Here is a 24916-nt window from a genome sequence, read left to right as displayed (position 1 = left end):
GAAGAGGAGCTGATATCTTTGACTCCTAGTTTATTTTTATTACTAAGTCAGAAAAAGGAAAATAAACTTCTGCCACAACTTCGCAGGAGTCCACCAAAATGTAAAGGGAAGGTCTTCAAAGGGTGTTAAATTCGCCTGAAACAGAGTGGAAAATGCTGAGCGAGGCTCCCACTCCCACCCGAGTGTCAAGATTGGGTTTCTCCAAGGATCTGGAAATGCACATTTTTTTTGAGACTTGGTCTGTGACAGGAGTTTCACATCCCCAAGTTCGTTATTTTTATCTCCGCTTTGAGGGAGAGGGACTCTGCCCAAGGTCCTAAGTTAGGTGACCCGATCTGGCAAGGTAACCACCGCACAGGTAACCGCTGTGCAGCCTGGGTGAGGGGCAGGCATCCGAAGGGCTGTGAGAGCGAGGGTCTCGGAAGCGGAAGGCTGGGCGCACGGTGGGTGCAGGCCCCGGGTGATGGCAGGTCGAGGGTCCTGGCCTCTCACCCATTCCGCTCCGGGAGCCCCGGGCGCGCCCCGCGGAGCAGCCCTCCTCCCGCCAGCAGGGGGCGCCGAGGAGAAGGCGGGCGGGAGGCCGTGATGCGTGGAGCTGCCGCCGCTCCCTCCCGGAGTCGGGACCAAGGCTGCCGCTAGCCCATTCGTCCGCGGCGAGACTCCCGGACACAGCCCGAGCGGGATCCCGGACTCGGAGTCCCGGAGAGAGGCCCGTCCCGCGTCGCCAGCACCCCGGTCCGCGCCTGCCCGGAAGCGCCGGCGCTGAGGGGGCGGGGCAGAGAAGCGCTTCCGGGGGCGGGGGGCGCGGGCTGGGGCGGCAGCCGGAGCGGCGGGGACGGGCCTGGCGCCGGCGGCGGCGGAGGGGGCGCCGCGGGCGGGCGATGTGAGCGCGGCGCTCTCCGCAGGTGAGGCGCTCCGGCGTGGGGCGGCGGGCGGCTGGCGAGGCACGGGCGGAGCAAGCGGGGTCGGTGGCAGCCCCTGGCCGCTGTCCGGTTCCCTCTGGGCGCGGCGGGGCGGGAGCCTCAGCGCCTGGTCAGCCCTGTGGGCCGGCGGGTGGGCGGGTGGTGCGGGTTGGAGCCGAGGCCGGGCGGGGTCGGGAAGCTCTGGGCACCTGCTCTGGTCCGGCGCGCGCCCCCAAGGGGCCAACCCTGCTTGGCCCCGGAGAACGGGAGCTGCTGGCGGGTCTGAGGGTAGCGCTCGGCCAGCTGCCCCGGGCTCCCCAGCCTCCGCCCGGGCGTCTCGGGATCCCCTGCTTCCGGGCCCCTCGGCCCCGGGGGCGCTCCCCCTTTGTACGGGGAGGCCGGATGGTTAAGTCCCCCGGAGAGCCGGGCCGGGCCGCGGAGTCGGCCCTGCTGGTGGCTGCAACCGAGCTCCTGCCCCACGCCACGGCTTTTCTCCAGGTAAACAGGCGGCGGCGCGTCCTGCTTGGCCCTGGACGTCTCCATGGTCACTCTCGCCCTCAGACGGTCCTGCCATTACGGAGGGCTGGGCTGGCCTGGGTGTGTAAACAGTGTCCTTCTAGGCTAGGCGGCTGTGCCTTGGGGCACGAATAGTCTGGGAGTCTCAGTCTTGAGGCTTTCAGCAAGCCTCTTCCATGCTGGGCCTCAGTTTCCCCACCTGATCAGTGAGGGTTTTAGATAAGCTCTCTAAAGACCCTTCCAGCTCTACCATTCTGTGTATGTCTGAAATTGGAATGGCTGTCCCTGGTTCAAGATATTGGGCAGTTTCACCGAAGACTTTTTGCAAATGTGGACTTTTTAGCCGCTTAATACACTTGTTTTCAGACAGGCTTTAAAATGAATCCAAGAAGCGTTTCTAAACCTAACCTTATCCTAATTCATCCCTTGCTTTTGTTCCTAGTAGTAGTCAATCACATCCTGCTGAGTTTTTGCATGCAAAATTTTTTTTTGTTGTTTATATCTGCCCATTTTCTCTTTGTTCCCTAGTCAGGCCCTCTTTGCCTCACATCTGGATTATTGCAACAGCTTCTTAGCTGGTCTCTGACTTCAGAAGTCGCCCCCACCTCTTCCATCCTTCCTTTATGCTAATGCTAAACTTAATATAGGAAGTCAAAAAAAGAGTTGAGTGTTTGCTTGCTTATTAAATGTCAAGATGCTGTTCCATGTGGTGGGGTAAAATAGTAGGAGGCACACTTACAGCCTCCAAGCAGCTTTACACTGGGTGCTGAGATTATACCTGTGAAAAGGTAATTGATTGATGAGTCAAGCCTGTGTGCTGTAGAATTAAGAGGAAGGAGAGATGGAGGTTACTATAGGCCAAGTGGTGAGGAAAGGCTTTAGTGAGGGGGTGAGGTTTGAGCTGGCTGTTAAAGGATGAGTAGGACTCAGATAGGAAAAGAAGAATCAGACCCAGTGATCCTATGGAGTTAGTGAATGGACCGGTTTCCTTGTAGAGAAGGGTGCTTAAAGGAAGGGAATAAGGAAAGATTGGCTGGGCTAGTTCCTGAAAGAACTTGAACACCAGGCCAAAGTTGAAACTATTCTAAAGGCAGTGGTGAGAGGCAAGAGACTAGGGGTGGTTCATGATCATTTACAGGAGGGGAAGGGAGAGGCTGGGGGCCAGGAGATCAGCTAAAAGGCCACAGGTATTTATACCACTATTCAAAGCTGAGTACCTCCTCTGCCTGCCACACTGCGTCCAGTCAGTGCCCACCGTGTCTTTTCAAGGCTCTCCTCACCTCCTTGGACCTTATTTGCTGCTTCTCCTCCCAGTCTGTCTCCTGCAGAAGCGAGTTTGTGACTGCTTCTAGGGCGTTGCTCCTCTTGTTCCCCCTTCTGAAGTACTGGCCTCCTTTTTCTTCTCCTCTGTGTAAATTCTCCATTTCACTTCCTTCAAGCCCCTGCTGAAGATATACTTCCTCCAGAGGGTGTTCCCTGACTGCCCTACCCCCATGCCTTTGTGGCACTCAGAATCTAAAGCACAGGATTCAGCACTTGTTCCTTGGTTACTGAACTTGCTCTTGTCCCAGCTGAAGTGGGTGTTTTTTTTGAGGGCATTTTGTCTTACTACTTCTCTTGAAGCCCTTGTAATATCTAATACTGTAGCTGGGCTTTTGTAATAGGTATGCAAATACTTCCTAATTTTTGTTGGTAAATGACTTAAATTTTTTTGAACCCCCCCCTTTTTAAAGGAGAATCTTTTATTAGTTATCAGTTTTCTCTGTCATATATCATTTACGTCTAATGCTGCCATTCAAGGTGGATGTTTTCAGCTTTCATTCTTCGAGTGCAGTTAACGTAAAATGAATCTTTGAAACATTAAAATGTTTACTCTTGATTATGGGAAAAGAAAACATCATGTAATTCTTCAGTTGGAGGCTGTGGGGAAAGTACATCAGCTTTGGAATCAGACCGGTCTGGGTTTGAATCCCAGCAAGGCTACTTACTAGCCATGTGAACTTGGACAATTTATATAATGTCTCTGAGCCTCTGTTTTCTCATTTGTAGTATGGGGATAATAAAATCCATTTCCTAGGGTTTTGTGAGTTTTAAAGTGAAAAAAAGTATATGAAGGAGGTAGCAAAGTTTATAGCACCTAGTAACTGCTTAATATTTACATTTTCATCATCATCATCATTATTAGGTGTAAATTTATCAAGGTGGAGAAATGATAGGCTGTTGAACCTCGGTGTATTTACTGAGCTGTGTATTTCTACATGTCTCTGGATCCTACTTTTACCTTCCAGCTGAAGCGCTTGTCAAAAATGTCAGTATCACGAATCTATAATGTGTCATTATGTTTTATTCCCATTAATTTTCATCTTTCTCTAGTTTAAATTCTGCTTAATGGTTTTCAAACTTCTTAATTGTGTCCATTTAATGTTTTGTAGCTGACAAACTGCTGAATTTAGCTTAGTGAAGGTCATCAACTGAAAGCAGTTTAATTTCTAACGGTTATTTTCTGGTTGTATTGATGGCATGGAAAGCCTCATGGAAGAAAGCAATTCAAAGTGAGCTTTTCTAATCCTTTTATCTTTAGAGGTGGGACTTAATATATTTCCCAGGCCTGGTGCCCCCTGAAATGCCAGCAGTAAGCAGATAAGTTGCTACTCCTTGACTTTTTTGAGTTCTTTGCCTTAAGAAGACTTATTCATTCCTTTAACTGAAACAAATCTTTCTATTTCATGATAGGATTTTAAACATCTAATTGCCCACTTCATAGACAGAAGTAAAAAGAATGGACATTATGCAGAGAAATGGCTGCAAAGTACAAGGAATTGTAACCCCTTAGTTATCACTGTGTTGGTGTAATGATACACCCTTAAATGAGACATTTTTTTCCACTCAAAGGTGATCAGTAAGATTCTAGCACCAATAAAACCCCTACTTCTCACCACTGTGCCTGGATTAAAATCTTATTCTTACAGGAGATAAGACTTCTGGCTCTGGAGACTGTCAAATCCAGGTTCAAATCCTGGCTCAGCCAGTCATTAGTGAGTTTGGGAAAGGTTCTTAGTCTCTCTAAGTGTTTTCTCACGTGTAGAATGGGGATAGCTGCCGTGTCTATCTCATAGTGTTGTCATGAAGATTCAGTGAGCAGGTAGAGAGCTTACTTAGTGTACAGAACACAGTTGGAGCTCAGTAACTGTTATTGCCAGTCAGGTTAAAGAGTCCATTCCTACTCTGCTAGGAAAGCTCAGAAGAAGCTTCTGATGTTTTGCACTGACTGAAGGACAGTCTCCACTGTCAAACGAAACCGCACTCTCAGAATTAGTGTATCTGAGCAGACTTGGAGAATGTTAACGCCTTGGTAGGAAATCTAACAGTTTGGATAAAAATGTTCTTTCAGGCTCACATGAATTAATGCAGTAAGAACTCTAGACTTGTTTTCTTTTAAATTAGGATGAGTACTTCATGAATATCCATCACGGAATGCCATTTTATTTATTTTTTTCTTGCATTGGGTTTCAGCAGCACCAGAATGTTTCATGCAGGCCTGGTGTTATTCGGCTGCTGCTTTCTGAAGGATTAGATTGTACTTCATGACAGCTCAATTTTAGTTTTGCTCTAGACCCAGGCAGAAATACCTAGGAAAGTTATTTTTATATCCTTGTGACTGCTGTTACCATGCCTGTTGTCCCCAGTGCTTCCATTCTGCGGTCTTTTTAATGACTTTTTGTTTGAGAATGACAGGGATCTTCAGGTCTTCAGTGCCTGATAGAGAAAGTCTAGCTTGAGTTGTGTCTCCAGTATCAGCAAGTGACTGAAGCCAGCAGGTGCAAATCTGGGTTTGGAATCATGAGCATCTTGATGGAGAATAATGGGTACTTCCTGGTGCCTTAAACAACTTCCAAATTTGTAACCTTGCTTTCCTTTCTTGGAAGTGTCGCAGGGTATTTTTAAATGAAGTGGAGCAAATTAGAGTGTTTATGGGTTAGATGGGAGTGAATCACCTTGCTAGATTTTTCCTGCTGGTGAGACGATCCTGCGTCTCTTGGGTGTTCAGCAGGAAGAGTTGAAAGCTGAGGGTGCCGCCATGGTGGCAGTCATGGATTTTGAGCCACCAGCTTGGTTTAGGTTGCTGAGAGCCTCTCTCTGCCAGACACATTGCTGGGCTCTGGGCACACAGTCCCTGCCCTCAGAGAGCTCACCACCGAGGGTGTGAGCTCAGCAGCATGGGAGGCTCAAAAATCAGCACATCTCATTTGCTTAGGTTTTACACTTTTACTTTTGCTCTGGTTGTCATTACGGGGAAACAGTTCCAGGGTTTTACCCAAGGATTTTGTAGAGGGGACTTCAAGGCCCATGTGGGTGTTTTGCCCAGATGACATTTAAGTGTCTTTTCTCATCTTTAGGTTCTCTTTAGAATGGATTTGCAGTGTGGGAAGATGGCACTAGTCTAGGTTCTGGTTTTCACTGTTTGGTTTCCTTACAGCTTAACAAAAGGCACGATGCAGAATTTTATTAGTCAATGAAACGGTGCCTTAAGGAGAGGGCTAGGTGTGGATGTTTCCTCTTTCGTGAGATACCATGTTACAGTAGGAGCAAATAACTGTACTTTCTGTTCTCAACTGTGTTTTCTGTTTTCCCTTTTAGTAACCGCATGTTACCACATCCGTCCTTGGCTAGTACAATTTTTGATTACTTCCAAATTGTGCCTATTGGACAACTCTGTTCAGATGCCCAGTGGGCAGCCTAAACTCAGCTGTCTCAGGCGGAACTAACTTCCAGAGTGGGTAGCATCCCTCCGTCTCCAAGCCCTGTTGAGTCCTTCTTTGGACTCGTGTTCAAATTGGCTGCCACCGGAATCCAGTTTGAGATTTCCAGGCTCGTATTCAAGGCCGTCCACGTTCCCACTGTGGCATTCCTCTTTCCCTCGTCACTCCTTGTACCTGGGCCCTGGCCACTACCCCAGACACCATACATTTTCACTCCAGTGTTTTTTGCTTCTGCCATTCCTCTGCCTGAAGTGTTCTTTCTGTTCCATTTGAAATGCAAAGTCCTGTTCAAATATGACTTCCACCATGAAGATTTTATTTATTCTCTTTGATTAAAAAAAATTCACTTTGGTCAAAAGTAATCAGTCTTGTCATTGCTCTCATAGTTCTTTGTTTCTGCCTCTATAATTGTCTGCTTGATACAATAATTACCCATTTGCAGCCTATCTTTCTCTGGATTTCTTGGTTTTAAAAATTATATATTTTTAGGTAAAACCCTATAACATGTCTTAAAAACACTTTTAGTGAGAATAATGCAGCTATATGATAAAAAAATTCAAGAAGTATAAAAGTCTGTTTCCCTTCCCTCTCCCCAGTCTGTAGTCCTCATTCCCAAAAGTCACCAACTTTAATGGTTTCATGGGATTCCTTCCAGAATGGATACAGCAGTATATACTTGTTCTTTTAAGAAAAGTACACGAAGTGAATCACATATATACCTACAGATTTTTCTATGGCTTGCTGGTTTTGGCTAAATATTAGAGCTCTTTTCCGTGTCGAAGGATACAGGTCTATGTATTCTTCTTAATGGCTGGGTAGTGTTTCATTGTTGATTGTTTTTTTTGTTTTTTGTTTTTTTGTTTTTTGAACAAGTCTTCTCTGGATTTTGAGCTCATTTCCCTCTTTTTTTTTAAATTTGCTATAGCAAATAAAAATGCTCAGTGGACATACATATCCTAATATGCTATTGTAAGTACTGTGTATTTGTAGGCTTAATTCTTAATAGTTAATTGTGGGCCAAACGATGAATGCTTTTTACATCTTAATCGATACTACCAGATTATCCCTCAGGATTACACCTGCACGCTTTTAAAATGTGGGCAGGTCTGATGGGTTACGAATGGTATCTCATTTTTTCTTTTTGTAATTCACAGGTCTTGATCATGAATAAAGCTAAACATCTTTTCATATGTTTTTGATCACTTTTTCTTTGAACTGTTAATATCTTTTGCACCTTCTTCCATAGGATTTTGTGTGTCAGTCCAAATCTGTTTGAGTTATAATATAGCCCTTTGTCAAATGTGCGCGTACTTTCCTTCAATATGTCGTTTATCTTTCGGCTTGGGGGGGTGGATTTTTTTTATTATATATCTCTATGTTGTTAAATGTATTTGTCCTTGTCTTTGTGGCTTCTGGGACTTATGTCATGCTTGCAGAGGCCTCTATGACATTATTATAAATAAATTCACCCATGCTTTCTTTTAGTTATTTTTTGGTGATAGTTAAGTCTTTTAAAAATAGTGTCATAAGACTATAATGACATTAAATGGAAAATAATAGGACCCTCCTTACATTCCCTAGTGCTTTATAAGAAATTGTTAAATATGCAGCACCTTTGAAAACTTAGGGAGCTGTAATTTCCATTAATTGGGCGTTTTATTTTGTGTGAACCTATAGTGGTCATACAGAAGAGCACTCACTACCTTTTTGCCTCATTTGCTCAAACTCAGTGGGAGGAGCCAGGTGAGAGGAGGAACAGAGTGGCGACGAACTGGCATCTGTCCACCCTTCCCAGGATCAGCCGTGTCTGTTAGAGTATGGTCAGCTGGTTTCCCTGTCTTTACGAAGTGACTCTTTTAAAGCTCCTTCAGGTAAAATGTGTTTATTCTTGGTGAGCTTTGGAATCTGGATTAGGGGGTATCATTCCCTTGTTTGTAGCGTTTCAGAACAGCGTCTTGTCCTGATGCCTGGGTGTGGTCATATGTTCTGTAGCTTTTTTTGGGTGGGAGCTTGCAAAGATTTCATATGGTCTTGCATCAGATCTTAGTTTTCTTTTCAGAGCATGCGTGCATGTTTATTTCTAGGACCCTTCTCCTTCACTTTGCACTTCAAGTCTGTGGGTCGAGTATCCCAGGCTGGCTTGTATGGTAATTTAGGGGACAGCGCCTCTCCCCTGTGGCTCGTGCCCACACTGCCTCGCTGTGTGAATGGCCTCCCTTCTCTGGTTGCCCAGTCTGCCTGAACTCCCCAACATGTGGCTGTGCTCTTCCCGAATCTGGTCGCTCTTCACTCCTCGTGGTTCCGTCTTGCCCTGGCCTGTGCTGGCCTTGCTGCTGTCCTCAGTGCTTTCAGACCTGGCTTCCTCGCTACTTGGTCAGTCCTGGATAGCCCCTCACAGTCTGCTCTTGCTTTTTAAATGCCAGTCTCAGTGCTGCTTTGAATTCTCTTGAACTTGGGCTGAACCTGTGTCTTGGCAGCATCTGCTCTCTGTGACTTTCACCCTCGAACACCAAAAGGACCACTTACTTGAGCCCTAGATCGGTGGTTTCTAATGAATAGAGGCTTTAGCATATGAAGATAGCTGTTTATTTAAAGCAGGTAAAATCAGCCAGGGTGCAGGGCTCTGATGGGGAAGAGGGAGTAAAAGCTGTGAATATGGAAGGCATAATATACTGCAGCTGGAGGGCCTCCTGGGACTTTTTTCTGATCATAGCCCTTCCTTCTACCAGTGACTTAGATCTAGAAAAGAGGGAGATTTTGATCTTGAAAGAGGGTACTGTGGTAAATTCCTAGAGCTGAGATTGCTCGTGCACAGGGCATGTGCGCTTGTAAGTTTGATGGATATTACTAAAATGCTCCCTTTTGCCTTTCTTCATCTCCTTCCTCCTGTCAGAGGAAGGAGTAAGAGCCCTGGGCAGTGGTAGGAGGTTGTCACCTGTCACTGTCCCTTTCCCTGGCCACCACCCTAGGGCAGGAAGGTAACCTAGGGCAAGCTTTCGTTTCCTCCTGCCTTTCCCTCAACTCTCCTGCCTCTCTTACTGGTCCAGCTACTCCCCTTGGGCAAATTAAACAAGGATAAGGGGTTATTGTGTAGGGGTCTAGATGGCCAGACTTTGCAACAGCCCTGAAGAAGTTAAGTTAGCCTTTTGGAGCCTCAGTTTCCTCACTTCTCAAGTGAGGGTAATAGTACCTGCCTTCTGGTGGAAGGTCAAGAGAATTCAGTGAAGTAATACATATAAGGCCTTTACGACATGCCTAGCATGTATCGAGCATTCAGTAAATATTGTAATTGATGATGATGATGATGATGATGATGGGCTTTTCCAAGTAAGGGGGGAAGGCTAAGGAGTGTGGTGGAAGGTGGCAGTGATCCCCTTATTCAGTTGCTGAGGCTGGTGTGGAGGTGGCTGGACAAATGTCAGGACTTCCCACGTCCGAGGTGGTCCTTCCCAGAACCCACTGTTGAGACCAGTAGTGGTAGAGTCTCGTCAGCTGACTGTGGCAGAGGCTGTGTGTGAGGTGAGAGCTGCTTCCTGAGGGGTGAAAGTATTCTCCAGTTAAAGAAATTGGAGAGCAGGAAGTTTGTGTGTCCATTGGTTGAATGAGCAGAAGAGGGTTATGAAGAAATCGGGGAGCTGACAATTTTGAACTTCCCAGCAGACCATTTCAACTAATATCCTCTTTGTGTATGTTTTTAAAAAGAAGTATTTCACATTCTTACCCAAAATATAGTTTTAACAAACAAAACCAAAATAAGTATTGTTAAAATAAGTATTAATGGTATTGAAGAAAAATATCCTGTTTATATATACTTGTTTTTTAATTAAAATATAGCAATGTAAATGTCTCGTTTGGGGATTTTTTTTGTTTACTATTGATATAATGGGACAGAAAGACCTGTGATTAATCTGCTGAATTAAAGAATACTGATTCTGATGTCTTCAGTGAGTGGAATAATCAAATTCATTATCGTTGTCTGAAGCAGCTGCAAACTTAGTCTAAATGAAAAACTAATATAAACCACTTCTCTGCATTATCAAAAATGAACTCCATTTCCATATCTCTCTGAGTTGGGAGGAATCTTCAGTAAGCCTGTATCGAACTGCAAGACTGGGACTCTTATTTATCTTTGAGTTCCCTTTGGTTTTGTGCACGTAAGAGATTGAAATTGAACATATCCTATAAATGTAGAAAAATAAATTCCCAGTCAGTATGTCATTTAGTGATTGCAGTTAAATCTAATACTTGCAGCACATTTGACAAAAGGCTCATTTTCTTAATTTGCAAAGAACTCTGATAGTTCAATAGAGAGTCAGATATGGGCAAAGGATATGGGTAGGCAGTTCAAAGACAAACTAAGACAAATTGCCATTGAAAATGAGAAAAGATGATCAACCTCATTTATAATTAAATCACAGCAAAACAATGAGATACCACTTTTAACCTGTCAGTGTGGGGAAAGTGAAAAAGTTCAATATTCATTATTGGCAGTTATGGGGGTACAGGCACTTCATGTGCTCTTGGTGAAGGGACAGTTGCTGCCACCTTTTGGGAGGTAAGTTGGCATTATCAATGGATGTGAAAAACTAAGGCAGCAGCCCCTCTGCTAGGAGGAACTACCATGACTATTTAAATGGTTTCCTGCTTTTGGTATCACCTGGGGACTGATTAAGTATTGAATACATGGTGGCACAGCCATCCATGGGATACTACTATGAAGTAGATGAGCTTGTGCTGCTGTGGAAAGATTTTAAGGTATATTAAACACTTTTTTTTTTTTTTAACATCTATATTGGAGTGTAATTGCTTTACAAAGGTGTGTTAGTTTCTGCTTTATAACAAAGTGAATCAGCTATACATAAACATATATCCCCATATCCCCTCCCTCTTGCCTCTCCCTCCCACCGTCCCTATCCCACCCCTCTAGGTGGTCACAAAGCACCGAGCTGATCTCCCTGTTCTATGCAGCTGCTTCCCACTAGCTATCTATTTTACATTTGGTAGTATATATAAGTCCATGCCATTCTCTCACTTCATCCCAGCTTACCCTTTAAATACATTTTTAAAAAGCAGAGTACAGAACAGTTTATGCTGATATATGTTTATAATTTTCTCTGAAAGAACACCCAAAAACTCTTTCCAGTGATTGAGAGACACTGGAGAAGAATTTTGCTATCCATTTTATATTTTTCTGTACTATAGTTTGAAGTTTGACCATATATATATATATTATTTTAAAGATAAAATTAAACATTAATCTAACTTTGGTGTAGGCCCACTGACATTCCATTCAAGGGAGAAATCAAGACCCTCGAGGAACCAGTGATTAGCCCATGCTGGAAAATTGCAGAGGAGTGGAGGGTTCTGTTTGAACTTGATGTGTCTGTAAGAGGTTCTGGCTTCCTTTGCTTCAGGACCACTGGACCTGATAAGTCAGGTCTGGGTGTAGAATTGTGATTAATTATGCCTTTTACTCCCTTTATGTGACTAGGACTTAAATTACCTGTAAATTCCCTGTGTGTCAGTCTCTGAGAAGCCTCTTATTCGAGAGTGTTGCTTGTTAGCAGCTTTAAGCAGGAGTCTCTGAATCTATCTCATTGTCACTGCTGAGAGGATGCGTCAGTGTCAAGCAGAGGAGAGTGGAGCGCTTCCTTTCTCATTTTGCAGAAAAATGGAATTCCTCTCTTAGGTGTTAATCATGGTCTTTCATTTTTCTCTTCAGTGATTTTCTTTCCAGTGTAGTTCTGTACTTTTTTCTGAGAAGAAGATAAAAAGCCACACAGAGGAGGAAGACACCTCATTGTGGAGCTATTTTCAGTTTTACAGACTATTTCAGAAATGCTTTTTTGTTTTCCTTTTTCTACTGGTTTTTGTCCAGGACTCTACCTTTAAAAAGCTGAATCCACCTTTCTTTTGCCCTTTATTTCCAAAAGTCACTATTTACACATCCTTGTGTCCCGAAAATGCTGTAATGAATAGGTAACATTTGACCACTTGGCAGGTGCCAGGCAGTTTCTGTGTTTCTAGAAGGCAGTCTGGTGCAGTTATGAGCATGACCCCTGGAGCCAGACTAAGTTCATCTGTTAGCTCTGGGACCTTTGGCAAGTGTCTTAACTTCTTTTCTTCAGTTTCTTCATCTATAAAATGGCAGCAATCATAGTATTCCCCTAACAGAGTTGATAAGAGAATCAAATTAATTAATCTGTGTAAGGTGTTTAGCACAAGATAGGTACTCATTATACGTAAGCTATTATACACATTCATTGCATGAATTTCCCTCATTCAGCTATTACAGCAGTCATGTTGGGCAGTAGTTCTTCCAAGACCTTTTCTAGATACAGAGATCAAGGTTAACGGACTTGTCTAAGGTCACGTAACTATTTAAATGTTCATTGTTATTATTTTTATTAGAAAGTGGCACAACCAGGATTCATATCCAAGTCTAACTTCAAAGCCAGTTCTCTTTGTTACACCATCCTGTCCCCCTAAAAAAAGTCTCTAATATCTAACCTTGATTGTTACGTGCCAAGCAACCGTTGTGCTAAGTGCTTCCTACGTGTATTCCTTATAACAACCCATAAGGCAAAGACTATTGCTATTGATACTACCATTTAAAAAAAAACAACAAACTGAGACTTGGAAAGGTTATAAAGTTCCTTGCCCAAGGTTTTACAAATGGAAAGCAGGTATCATTTGAATCCATATCCGACTCCAAATTAATGCTTCTAATGGTTATATTAGGATCTTTTCTTATCTTTTAAAAACTAGATGAGGTGCCTTAAATTTTTTTAATGTTACTTGTTTTTAATAAGTAATACATTCACATAGTTTAGAAATTTTGAGTTCAAAATGATTCACTGAAAGCTAATGGGCCTTCCAACTACCTCATCCCTGTCCCAAGAGGCTATTTGTTTTTGTGCATCATTCCAAAAATATTTTGCTAATATTTATATATGAATATATTGACACAGCGAGGTATATATGTTTTCATAGTATTTTATACAAATAGCATATATACTGCTCTGCATCTCAACTTTTTCATTCAGCAATATATCATGGTGATTGTTTCATACCAGTATGAAAAGAGCTTCCTTATTCATTTTTTCTGGTTGTATAGTAGTGTTTAGTATGGACATACCATAATTTATTAGCCAGGCTCCTCTTGATGAGAATTTAGTTTGTTTCCAATCTTTTGTTATGAACTATCCTGTAATAAATTCCTAGAGTTGAAATTGCTCAGTCATGGGGGATCGTTTGTAATTTTGCTGGATACTACTGAAATGCCCTCCAAAGTATTTGTACCATTTTATACTCACCAGCAGTGTCTGTCAAACTATCATCTAGTAGGGATTTAAAAATCATATATTTTTGTCATTCCAAGTAATACATGTTCACTATAGAAATTTGAAAAATACAGAAAATTACAAAGAAGAAAGTTAAAACATCTTTACTCTTACATTAATGTAAATATTTTGTATAATTCTTTAATATTATCTCTATATTTAATATTTGTAAATACATATATACTTTTAGAAATACCATTCTGTATATTCTGTGATTACCTGATTTTTTAACAGCTTTGTTGAGGTATATAACTTACATATAAAATTCACCCATCTTAAGTATAAAATTCAGTGACTTTTAGTAAACTTAAAAAGTTGTCTATCACCATAATTCAGTTTTAGACCACTTCCATCACCCATAAAGATCCCTCTTGTTCATTTGCAGTTGATCTGATTTTTTGCTGTGTTATTAAATATTTATTCAGCAAATATTTATTGAGTATCCACCATGTGCCAGGCAGTTATCTGGCAGATAGTTAATATAACAGATAAAAATTCCTGCTCTCATGGGAACTAACTTACATTTTGTGGAACTAACTTTGAATTCTTCTTTAACGTCATTTTAGTAATGATACCGTATTCAGTATATCGCCGTATCATACTTAAATAATTCCCTTATTGTTGGACATTCAGGTTGTTTCCATTGTTTGTTTTGTAACTGAATAGAGTTATGGATAAATTCTTGTGCCTATATTCATGATTTTTTTTACCACACAGAGTGCTGAGTTGAGAGAAAGTCCCATTTCAAGGCTTTTGTTGTATTTGCCTGCCAGAAGTATGTGAGCGCACCCCCTTCCTGTAAGCTGCCGGCTGGGTTGCGTTTTTAAGTCTGGGCAATTTGAGAAAGAACAGTTGTGTCTTGTGTTAATTTTTATATTTTGGTTTATTGATGAAGTCATTAAGCATTTTATCACTATGTTTAAAGGCAATTTAAATTTTTTTTTTTTTAGCATCTGTTCATATTCCTTGTTCACTTTTCAGTTGTTGTATTTGGCTTTTATTGATTTGTAAGAGTTTTATACTTCCCTGCCATAGATGTTATATTTTTCATAATTTGTCTCTTTGTTTTTTGGTAAAAGATATTTTTCAGATGTATAAAAGTTTTACTTAATAGTTAAATCTCCCTTTCTTCTTCTGGTGTCTGCCTTTGTGTGCTCAGAAATGCCTTCTCTTGAAGTTGTTTTTGGGTATGTTGTGAAGAAGGGATCTAACTTTATGATTATTTATTCATATTATCCAAGCAGCATCTACTTCCAGAAATCTTCCTTTTTCACTGATTGAAAATGGCCCCCAAAGGCCCATCCTGGTCTGATTTCTATCTACTTGATAGCCTCATGTGGCCTCTGCCCTTGCTCCTTGTCCCAGCTGTGCCACAGTGCTCCAGTATTTCCTTCCTTCCTGACTTGGGCAGTCATCTCTTTGTGCATGTGATTCCTTCTGTCTGGAAAACTGGAACTTTCCCTGCAGCTCCTCCCCTGCCCCCCAATATTTGGCTAACCTTTATCATGCTTTAGGTCTCAGTTGAGATATCACTTTTTCAAATGGCCTTCTCTGACCACTCCTCCATTATGAAAGATCTCATAGCTCTTATCACAATTTACAACAAGAGAATTGTAGCTCACCTGGAGCTGTAGTGCCAGGCATACGGAAGACTCTCAGTATATATTTATGAAATGAATGAATTATAGCCTACTCATACATTTTGACATCTATATGTTTGGCTGTATTTTTCTTTTTCTAAAATTTTTTCAGTATTTCTTCTTCTAGATCTAATGTCCAGTATGGTGGCCATTGCCGACACGTGGCTATTGAGCACTTGAAATGTAGTTATTCCAGATTGAGATGTGCTGTAAATGCAAAATATACATCACATTTTAAAGACTTGGTATGACAGACATGAAATTCTAAGAGTGTTGTGAAAATACCGGTGACTTATTAGGAAAAAAAGAATATAAAATATCTCATTAATAACTTTATAATATTGTTGTAATATAATAATGTTTTAGATATATTGAGTTAAATAAAATGAGTTAAATTTTATATTTTTCCTTTTAAACAATATAACTGCTAGAAAACATTACACACATGGCTTGCGTTGTATTTCTATTGGACGGCAGTGTTCTAGATGAATTTTAAAACCATTTTGTCAAGTTTCTAAGAAAATACTCCATTGGGCTGCATTATATTTATAGATTAACTTGCGGGGAACGTGTCCATCTTGATAGTATCAAATCTTCCTACCAGAAGCATGATATGTGTCTTTGTTTATACATGTTTTTGTCCTTATTAAAGTGTTATAGCTTTCTTCTTGTAGATCCTATTTTTTGTTTATCCCCCAGGTATTTTATAGTTTATGTTAATATTGTTGGCTGTAACTTGTCATTAGCTTACCTAACCGGTTTTTTATGAATAATAATTTTTTAAATCCTTCACTTATTAGATCCTGATTCTAACAGATTTTTTTCAAGCAATTCTTTTGTGTTTTCTACGTAAATAGTCATATCTCCCTTGGATGATAATTTCACCTCCTCTTTTCTAAAGGCTATATGCCTTAATTTTCTCTTGCCTTGTTTCTTTGGCTGGAATTTCAAGAACAACGTTAAGTAAAAGAAGTGATGGGCAGACAACCTTGTAGCCTTCCAGGCACTAGCAGGAATTCCTTTACAAAAGTGTTTACCAGAGAGTGTGCCAGGGAACACTAATTCTTTGGAATATTAATATGTGTACCTTGAGAGAAGAGTTTCATGGTTAAATGAGTTTGCAAACTGCTGAGTTAAATAGAAGTCTTGTCTGTAGGACTTTGCAGATGGGTTATTATGCTAATATGTTTTTTAATTCCTAGGAGGTAGGGATATTGAGCTTGGGGCTTGTGTTCTACTAAATACATTTTGGGGAATGTAGGTATATTTCCTTTTTAAGGGTGATGTTGCCATTAGTTTGCAGTAGATGCTATTATATTAGGAAAATATTGTTCTATTCTTAGCTTATTAAGTATTTTTTTCCTTACTTTGAAAGTAACTTAACTTTTTAAAATGCATTTTTGGCATAGAATTGATTTGGCCATATGGTTTTTCTCCTTTGACTTACTGAGGTTGCAAATTATATTTGTGTATTTCCTAACATATAGCCATTCTTACATTTGATCATAATATATTATTCTTTTAATAGGTTATATTTGCTAGTATTTCCTTTAGGATATTAAAGTAAGTCTGTTTAGTGAAGTCTCTTTACTTAGGTAAAGTTGACGGTCTTTATGCTGTTTGCCATATTCTAATATCAGACTTATGCCATATGAACTGAGATGCTTTAAATATTTTAGCATGCATCTAGAACAGTGTGAATGGCCTGAGGATCATTTGTGCTTTGGCACTTCTGTTTCTTTTTAATTCTGCCAATTTATGTTATCCTAAAAATATGTCCATTCCACTTGGGTTTCAAATTGATTTCAATCATAAATCTAGGATAAATAATGGCACAGGATTCCTCTCTAACTAAAATGTTTTAATAAATTCTGAGGTGGTTAAGAAAAATTCTGATGTGATTTATCACACTGATTGATCTTTTTCTGCAAAAGTCTTAGATTTAGTTGCACATTGTCTTGTCTTAAATTTTAAAACTTTGTCTCTGTGATTAAATACTGTTCTGTATTAATTACTTTTTTGTTTTCTTTGGGTTTAGTTTGTAACTTTTCTAACCTCATAAGTGATTTCATTTATTTTTATTCTTTATTGTTTAATGATAAAATTTTTTAAGGCACTGACATTGTTAAAATTTGTTAGTTCAGAACCCCAGCATTTCATTGTGAAAAATTTCAAACATACAGAAAAGCTGAATTTTACAATAAACACCTGTATACTCAATCTAGACTCTACACTTGTTAACATTTTATTTTGTTTGCTTTATCACATATCTGTCCATCTCTTTTTGGGTGCATTGTTAAGTAAGTTGGAGATATAAGTAAACTTCATTCCTAAACCCTTCTTACTGCGGATTTGATGTGAGTTTTCTTATTTTCTAAATAGCTTTATTCCTTATTGATTTTCTCTTTGATTCAGTACTTATTCAGGAGGTGTTTAAATTTCTATTGATTGGGTTTTAAAAACAAAAATATAAATGTGAGATCTAATTTTGTTGTTTTGGTCCGGGAATGCAGCCTGGGCTCTACACCCTCCTGTAGTTTTGAGTGATCGGGGCTGTGGATTGTAGGCAGAGGGCAGCCAGCCTGTCCTGAGCACGCCAGCAGCGTGAGCACTAGCAGAGGATGACGCGCTCCTGACATGTCCATCACTCTTCTTGATGCTGCTGTCTGAAAACTCTTCACTGAAAGCTACCGAGCATTGCGCTATGAATTACCAACCCAAAAGGCTATAACTGTGTGTAGAGCTGAAGGGGGAAAAATGCACATCAAGACAACAACTCAAACTCTAAAAAGGTTTAAGCTCTATTCGGTGTATCCAGTGTGCTGTATACTTGCAAAATACCAATTGGAAATATACAAATAAGGCAGAGCATTTTTAAAAATGAATTTACTTCTGTTTTACAGAGTACTTCAGATCCTCAAAGGTAGGTGAAACAGAAAAATACATTTCTTAAAAGGATAGCAAGTTCTCAGAGCTAAAATGGCTCTACTATACGTTACATGTTTTACTTTGATCAAGGTGAATGTCAGGTAATTAGGAGACTTGGCTAATGGATCATTAGGTTATTTAGCTTTAGGTGAATTAACCAAGGCATGAAAGACTGAAAATAAGTAAGAGGAGAAATGCTCAGGCGAACCCCAGGAGGTATAGTAGCTACAATGGAGGGGGTGGTGGTATTTTTCCAAGGCTGTGTTTATGCCGCTTGTACTTAGTGAGGAGTCACTGGCGAATTATGAAACTCTCTCTTTCCTCAGATTACGCTTCATGTCAGTAGAAATGGACAGCAGCAGTTTTATTCAGTTTGATGTGCCCGAGTACAGCAGCACCGTTCTGAGCCAGCTAAACGAACTCCGCCTGCAAGGGAAACTATGTGACATCATTGTCCACATTCAGGGTCAGCCGTTCCGAGCCCACAAAGCAGTCCTTGCGGCCAGCTCCCCCTATTTCCGGGACCATTCAGCATTAAGTACCATGAGTGGCTTGTCAATATCAGTGATTAAAAATCCCAATGTGTTTGAACAGTTGCTTTCATTTTGTTACACTGGAAGAATGTCCTTGCAGCTGAAGGATGTTGTCAGTTTTCTGACTGCAGCTAGCTTTCTTCAGATGCAGTGTGTCATTGACAAGTGCACGCAGATCCTAGAGAGCATCCATTCAAAAATCAGTGTTGGAGATGTGGACTCTGTGACCGTCGGTGCGGAAGAGACTCCAGAGAGTCGTAACGGAGTTAAAGACAGCAGCTACTTTGCCAACCCGGTGGAGATCTCCCCTCCATACTGCTCTCAGGTACGGCAGCCTACCACAAGCAGTGATCTTCGGATGGAGACGACACCCAGCAAAGCTTTGCGCAGCCGTTTACAGGAGGAAGGGCACTCGGACCGAGGGAGCAGCGGGAGCGTCTCTGAGTACGAGATTCAGATCGAGGGGGACCATGAGCAAGGGGACCTGCTGGGGAGGGAGAGCCAGATCACTGAGGTGAAAGTGAAGATGGAAAAGTCTGACCGTCCCAGCTGTTCCGACAGCTCCTCCCTGGGAGACGATGGGTACCACACCGAGATGGTTGATGGGGAACAAGTTGTGGCCGTGAACGTGGGCTCCTATGGTTCTGTGCTCCAGCACGCCTACTCCTACTCCCAGGCAGCTTCACAGCCAGCCGGCGTATCTGAAGCTTTTGGAAGTGTGAGTAATTCCAGCCCATCCAGATCCATGCTGAGCTGTTTCCGAGGAGGTCGTGCCCGCCAGAAGCGGGCTCTGTCTGTCCATCTGCACAGTGATCTGCAGGGCTTGGTGCAGGGTTCCGACAGTGAAGCTATGATGAATAACCCCGGGTTTGAGAGCAGCCCCCGGGAGAGGAGTGCAAGAGGTCACTGGTACCCGTACAATGAGAGGTTGATCTGTATTTACTGTGGAAAGTCCTTCAACCAGAAGGGAAGCCTTGACAGGCACATGCGACTCCATATGGGAATCACCCCCTTTGTGTGCAAGTTCTGCGGGAAGAAGTACACGCGGAAGGACCAGCTGGAGTACCACATCCGGGGCCATACCGACGATAAACCATTCCGCTGTGAGATCTGTGGGAAGTGCTTTCCATTCCAAGGTACCCTCAACCAGCACCTGCGGAAAAACCACCCTGGCATAGCTGAGGTCAGGAGTCGCATCGAGTCCCCTGAGAGAACAGATGTGTATGTGGAACAGAAACTAGAAAACGATGCGTCGGCCTCAGAGATGGCCCTAGATTCCCGGATGGAAATTCACACGGTGTCTGATGCTCCTGATTAAGATGGTAAAGAAGTGCACCCACACAAAGCACATTAATCAATGCCTATTTGTGATTTGCTTTGTTGTAATCTTGGTTTTCCCAACCATCTGGAAATCTCTTGGTCTCTTGGCAGTTTTTCTAAGGTTTCTGGAAGGAACACTTCATTGTGTTTATCCTCTCCCCCACCCTCCCTCCCTCAAGGAGCTCAAAGCATGAAGGGCGGCGTATCCAGGGAAAACACAGGCTGACAGTATTCCTCTTTGGCTGAACTCTTCATCCAAAATCTGCCAGTGATTTAGCTATGCCAACTGGTTGACCCTGCATTCTCTGCCAAGAGGCATACTCTCTCATTGTGTGTACTGGCACCAGTGCATTTCCGTGGAGGGAGGCTGGGATGCCATCAGCTGATACAAATGGGTAACCTTTTCTAATTTAAAATTACTTTTAGGGGGTAGTTAGACAATTTTTATATATATATATATAATAAAGCAATTATTATATATATAGTATATATACATTCTCAAATTTGATTTTATTCTGGTTGAGGTGAATGTAAGAGGAATATATAATTTAATACAATGTGAACAGGGCTTTTGACTCTGTCTCGCCCCTACCTAATATGTTAGGGTTTTGCCCCTTTATTTCCCTTATAAAAGAATGTTAATAGGTTTTCAAATATATTAATCATTGTGTCCAAAAGCAAGCAAAGCAAATCACAGTGTTCATAGCTCTGCTTCATAACAAATACATAAACCAAATGCCATAAAATGTATTCAACTCTAGTTGGAAACCATTTGGAATTTTTGTTAGTTGTCCAGTAGGTAAGCTGGATGACCCGTGGTGCTGACCTTTTTACATACAGTAGTATTATATTAGTCAACCCCAAAGGAGCAGTGGTTTTCAATGTTTTTACTGGCCTATGAATCTACCTTCATTCCGTACTGTAGAAACATACATACCAGGTAACTAAATCGAATCACTCTCTACCGTGAGTTAGTACTCGCACTAAAGGAAAGGGATTTGTAGTTCTGTCTACAAAATTCTCCAAGCAGTGTTGTGGTTTTTTTTCTTCTTTCTCTTTTCAAACAGCCAGTTCAGGTGCACAGCAACTTTTTCTACATGCAGTTCCCAGGGAAACTGCAGAACTTGGAATTTGTACTTTTTGTAAAGATATACTCTATGGGAATTGCAAGCAATATATCTATCTTAGTATTCTGTGAGCTGATGAGAGCCTCCGTGGCTCCCCCGCTCTCTCAGTGTTTCCTGCTTGAAGAAACCAACAGTTAAAAAGCCCTCTAAGATACTCTGTGTGTCACCAAATCTCTGTGTGTCACCATTTTTTGGTCACGTGGTGCTATTTTTATGTTATGTACCTTTTAGGTCAGTATAGTTGTAGAAAATGTGAAATCTAATGGTAAAAGTGAATTATAATTTTTTTCCTCTCTTGAGTTTATAGCTTGAAAAAAGACCTCAAAAGCATGTGCTGGCAAACACATTACTGTATAAAAACATACCCGAGTCCTATTTGGATAATGTTTTATTAGTACTTGAGGAAGTGTCTTCAGTTTTATATTTTGTTCACTCGTGTGCTTCTAGTATACAAAACGGGCTTTATGAGATTGCCCTGCTACTGTATACTCCGACAGAGAGTAATGTTGTAAGCAGTTTGGTGGTGAGTTTGTGCTGCAGGCTGTCGGTAAGATGTCAGCGCTCCAGGCTCTCTGCTTGAGAACCTTGGCCCTGCAACCCACAACTAGTGTGTCTCCACGGGAGAAGAGCACAAACCACCTAAGAGAAAAACAAAAGCGAAATTCAGACCAACCTCAGAGGCTAGGAGTTAAAGGAATACAAAAGTAGATGTTTGCTGGTTTTCCATGCTTTTTTGGCTCTTAAAATACCAAGAATGGAGTTGGGGTGGGGGGGTGTTTGGGGATTTTTTTTTTTTTTTTTTTTTTTTTTGGTTTTTTTGGGGAAAAAAATCATTCAGGCCCTTGTGTGTGATCGCCCCCGGGGGTGGTAGCTGTGCGGTAGCATCTCTTCAGCACAGGGGATCTGTTCACGCGTGAGCCGCTGCTCTCCACATCAGTGTTACTACGTACAGACACACGCGAGTCCTGCCGCTCTCAGGAGCGACTTCTGCTAACCGGGTATATAGTATGCCTTTTCCTGTCAGACTGCCTAAGTCAGGGGTCTCTTCTCTCCCTGAAGCACTTGCTCAACTCCTGTCAAAGCCGTGTGCCTCAAGGGGAGGCTGGACCCCAAGTGTTTACCCACTTAAATATGTTCTGGGGTTTCAGGTAAATGTTTGTGATTTTTTTTCCTTACATGAATAAGTTTGGTTTTGATTTATTTTTTTTTCTCCTTCAAAGAATTAAATGCAAAAAATTTGTGTTGTGATACAAATTAAGTTTGTGACAAGAAACGCCCAAATCGAGGACATGAGAGGTCAGGCTCAGGGAAGGAGCCTCCTTTTCACTCAGGCTTGGGGCCTCCTGTGAGGTCTCCAGAGCGTCCTGTGATAAACGAGACAAGTGAGGAGGGGCGGCACTTGGGGCAAGCGCCTTGAATGTCCTGGTCCTTGTCACCGTGTCCGTCTTAACGTTATTTACATGGAGTTCTTTGTATTTGTAAATTTGTTTAACTGGTTTGAGTTTACCAAAGAGTGACTTATCCAAAATTGTCTTTGACAAAAATATACATTGCTTTGATTGTACAGTTCAGGTTCAGACATTGTAATGGGACTATTAAGGGGCAGAAAATTGATTGCGTTTCTCTAATAATCATGATTCCACATTTTGCAAGTTCCACTTGCTCCCATTCATGTTGCTAACACTTTACCCTTTCCACTGCTAGCAGTGTTAAGAATGAATTCTCAAGCCATAACCCAGTACTGTAAGGTCCCAGAGGGCTTCGAGGGAGGCCGCGCGCGGGCCAGCACAGAGCTGCGTGGCCTCTCTGAGCGCGCGCACTGCCGTGCTTCTCAGTGTGCAGGGCGAGTGAAAGATTAACTCCGTTCACATCGGGCAGCAGCAATTAATTGTGCCTTGTCACATGAGGATGTGCCAGGAGGATTAACGTGACCACAGAACAGAAACATTCTCTCCCCGAAGTTCACTTCACGTCTCTGCAGACGAAGTCCGCTGTGTAACTCCTTAGAGCGACTCTTTGGAAAGCAAAGTCCCTATTTCTGTACAGTTTTAGGTTAGATGTTTCATTTATAACAAATGCAAAAATCAATTACGATAAAAGTGATATGTGAAGAAATCTTTTACAGTAAAATATATCCTGAATTCATATAGGTTTGTTCATAATTGAGTCTCTTCTTGAGCTACCTTTTCAAATACGTAGACAATGTGAAGACAGTGACAGCATCCTTTTCTATAGGTGTTTAACCTGTTATTACAAACTGTGAAAACAAAGAATTTTATACTTTTACTAATGTGTGTGGTTTTAAACAGTTATTTTCATTCTAATCAGTTCTCTACCCTCTAATTTCTACTAAAGCTGTAAATACATTTAGAAATTATATTTGTAAATACAGTATATGAAGTCAAGTTAATTTTGGGGTCAGTGGAAGGCCTCCCAATTGGCTCTGCCTTGGCAGTTTTGTTTTTTGTTTGTTCTTTTTTTTTTTTAAACAGCAGAAAGGATACTGTCGGTTCACTGTTAAGCAGAATATACTGTAGAACTAAATTGATAACTTCTAAATCTTCCAGAGCATGAGTAGATGTCTTTTCTAATGATAGCAGTTATAACAAGTCTTTGTTTTTCCCTTAGCCCAGACCATAGGCCTGCATATTTTTGTGTGTGGTTTTGTTTTTACTTTTGTTTTTACAGCCTAGACTCTAGGAAGAATTTGCAGGAACACAAAATAAGGGCTGGGGGGGCATCATCTATGTGAATGAGCTTTACTTTAAAGAAATCAATGTATTTTATTTTAACAATGTTTTCCATTAGTGACTGTGATTTTTTTGTTGTCGTCGTCGTTGTTATTGTTAAATTCTGTAATGGTTTCCTGTGAAGCCTCCACTGAAAGGGACTCAAATATGCAACACCTAAACTATTTTCCAAGGGCACATGCCCCTTGAATGGTGCTTCTAGACTGGTCAGGGTTATTTATTAAATTTTATATATGAAAGTATTGGGGAATTATGTAAATTCTTTATATGAAACTATCTAGTTCATAAATCATAGGTTTCATATTACTCAGTGCAACTGAACTGAAAGTTCAGAAGAGTCATTCACATTGTTCGAAATTTGTAATGGTTGTCACTCGTCACATATGTCTCTTCAGTAAGTGCCAGAGTGTTTCCACTGTTTCTGCCCAGTGCTTGACTTCTCGGCCCACAAGAGAACCTTTTCTCTCTGGTTCCCCTTGGGTCTGGCACAGACAGGGCTGGTGTAGTTCTCTATCAAGTCCTGGAGTAAGCCTTGCAGCAGATTCAGTAAACAGACCTCTTGCTGCCCCTCAGTGACAAGTATGCTGTGAATTCAACCTTTGGACTTGCTGCCCAAGCCTTTGGTTGCTGCCCTGAGTATAGTAAGAGGTAAACTTACCTGGTTTCTTCGAGAATGACCATTTTCCTAATGTGAAAACCATCTCTCTCACCACTTTTATTAGTAGGGCTAACATTTTTTTCCGTTATAAATGGTTGAGCAATTTGAATGACTTAATGCAGTGTCATTATCTTGCAATATAAACTGGTAACCTCACAACTCCACACTTCATCACCATATGAAGTAAATGAAGCTAGCTAAGCGGATGCTGTATCAACTAGTAACTTGCCATTAAGGATTATTTTATAGCATGAATTTAAGACTATTTATTCAAATGATATTTTACTCTTGTATTCATTTTGTTTTAGATTTGTGACATGAATACTTCAGTGCTGCTTAATTTTGTTCTGAATTCTTGTTTCTTGCTTGTAAATGGCTTTTTTATGGTATAAAGTCAATGGAAATTGCTGTTTGTAAATAAAAATGCTGCTAGAGCAGA

The 24916-nt window shown here is 41.4% G+C and overlaps 1 protein-coding gene across 8 annotated transcripts; it reads left to right on the top strand.

The window, feature by feature from the left end:
• Positions 1–655: 655 nt before the first annotated feature.
• ZBTB34 (zinc finger and BTB domain containing 34) lies at positions 656–24916 on the top strand. Of its 8 annotated transcripts, none has more exons than XM_082470096.1 (4): positions 799–905; positions 3604–3970; positions 17675–17953; positions 18416–24916. In XM_082470096.1, exons 3-4 carry the CDS (start codon positions 17919–17921, stop codon positions 19938–19940), a joined length of 1560 nt encoding a protein of 519 aa, XP_082326222.1. In that variant the 5' UTR covers positions 799–905; positions 3604–3970; positions 17675–17918; the 3' UTR covers positions 19941–24916. The 8 variants fall into 8 exon arrangements, with proteins under 8 accessions (XP_082326227.1, XP_082326225.1, XP_082326222.1 ...); XM_082470097.1 differs by lacking the exon at positions 799–905 and adding an exon at positions 1061–1499; XM_082470098.1 differs by lacking the exon at positions 799–905 and having other exon boundaries at positions 1061–3726; positions 3851–3970.

Source organism: Balaenoptera physalus, assembly GCF_965194825.1.
Source record: "Balaenoptera physalus genome assembly, chromosome: 7".
Taxonomy (NCBI): domain Eukaryota; kingdom Metazoa; phylum Chordata; class Mammalia; order Artiodactyla; family Balaenopteridae; genus Balaenoptera; species Balaenoptera physalus.
The sequence above is the reverse complement of the archived record's forward strand: the minus strand, read 5'-3'. Positions and strand labels throughout refer to the sequence as shown.

Coding starts and splice junctions, on each gene's coding strand:
- ZBTB34 (XM_082470094.1), top strand. CDS start 18,357: ATGCCGCTTGTACTTAGTGAGGAGTCACTGGCGAATTATGAAACTCTC.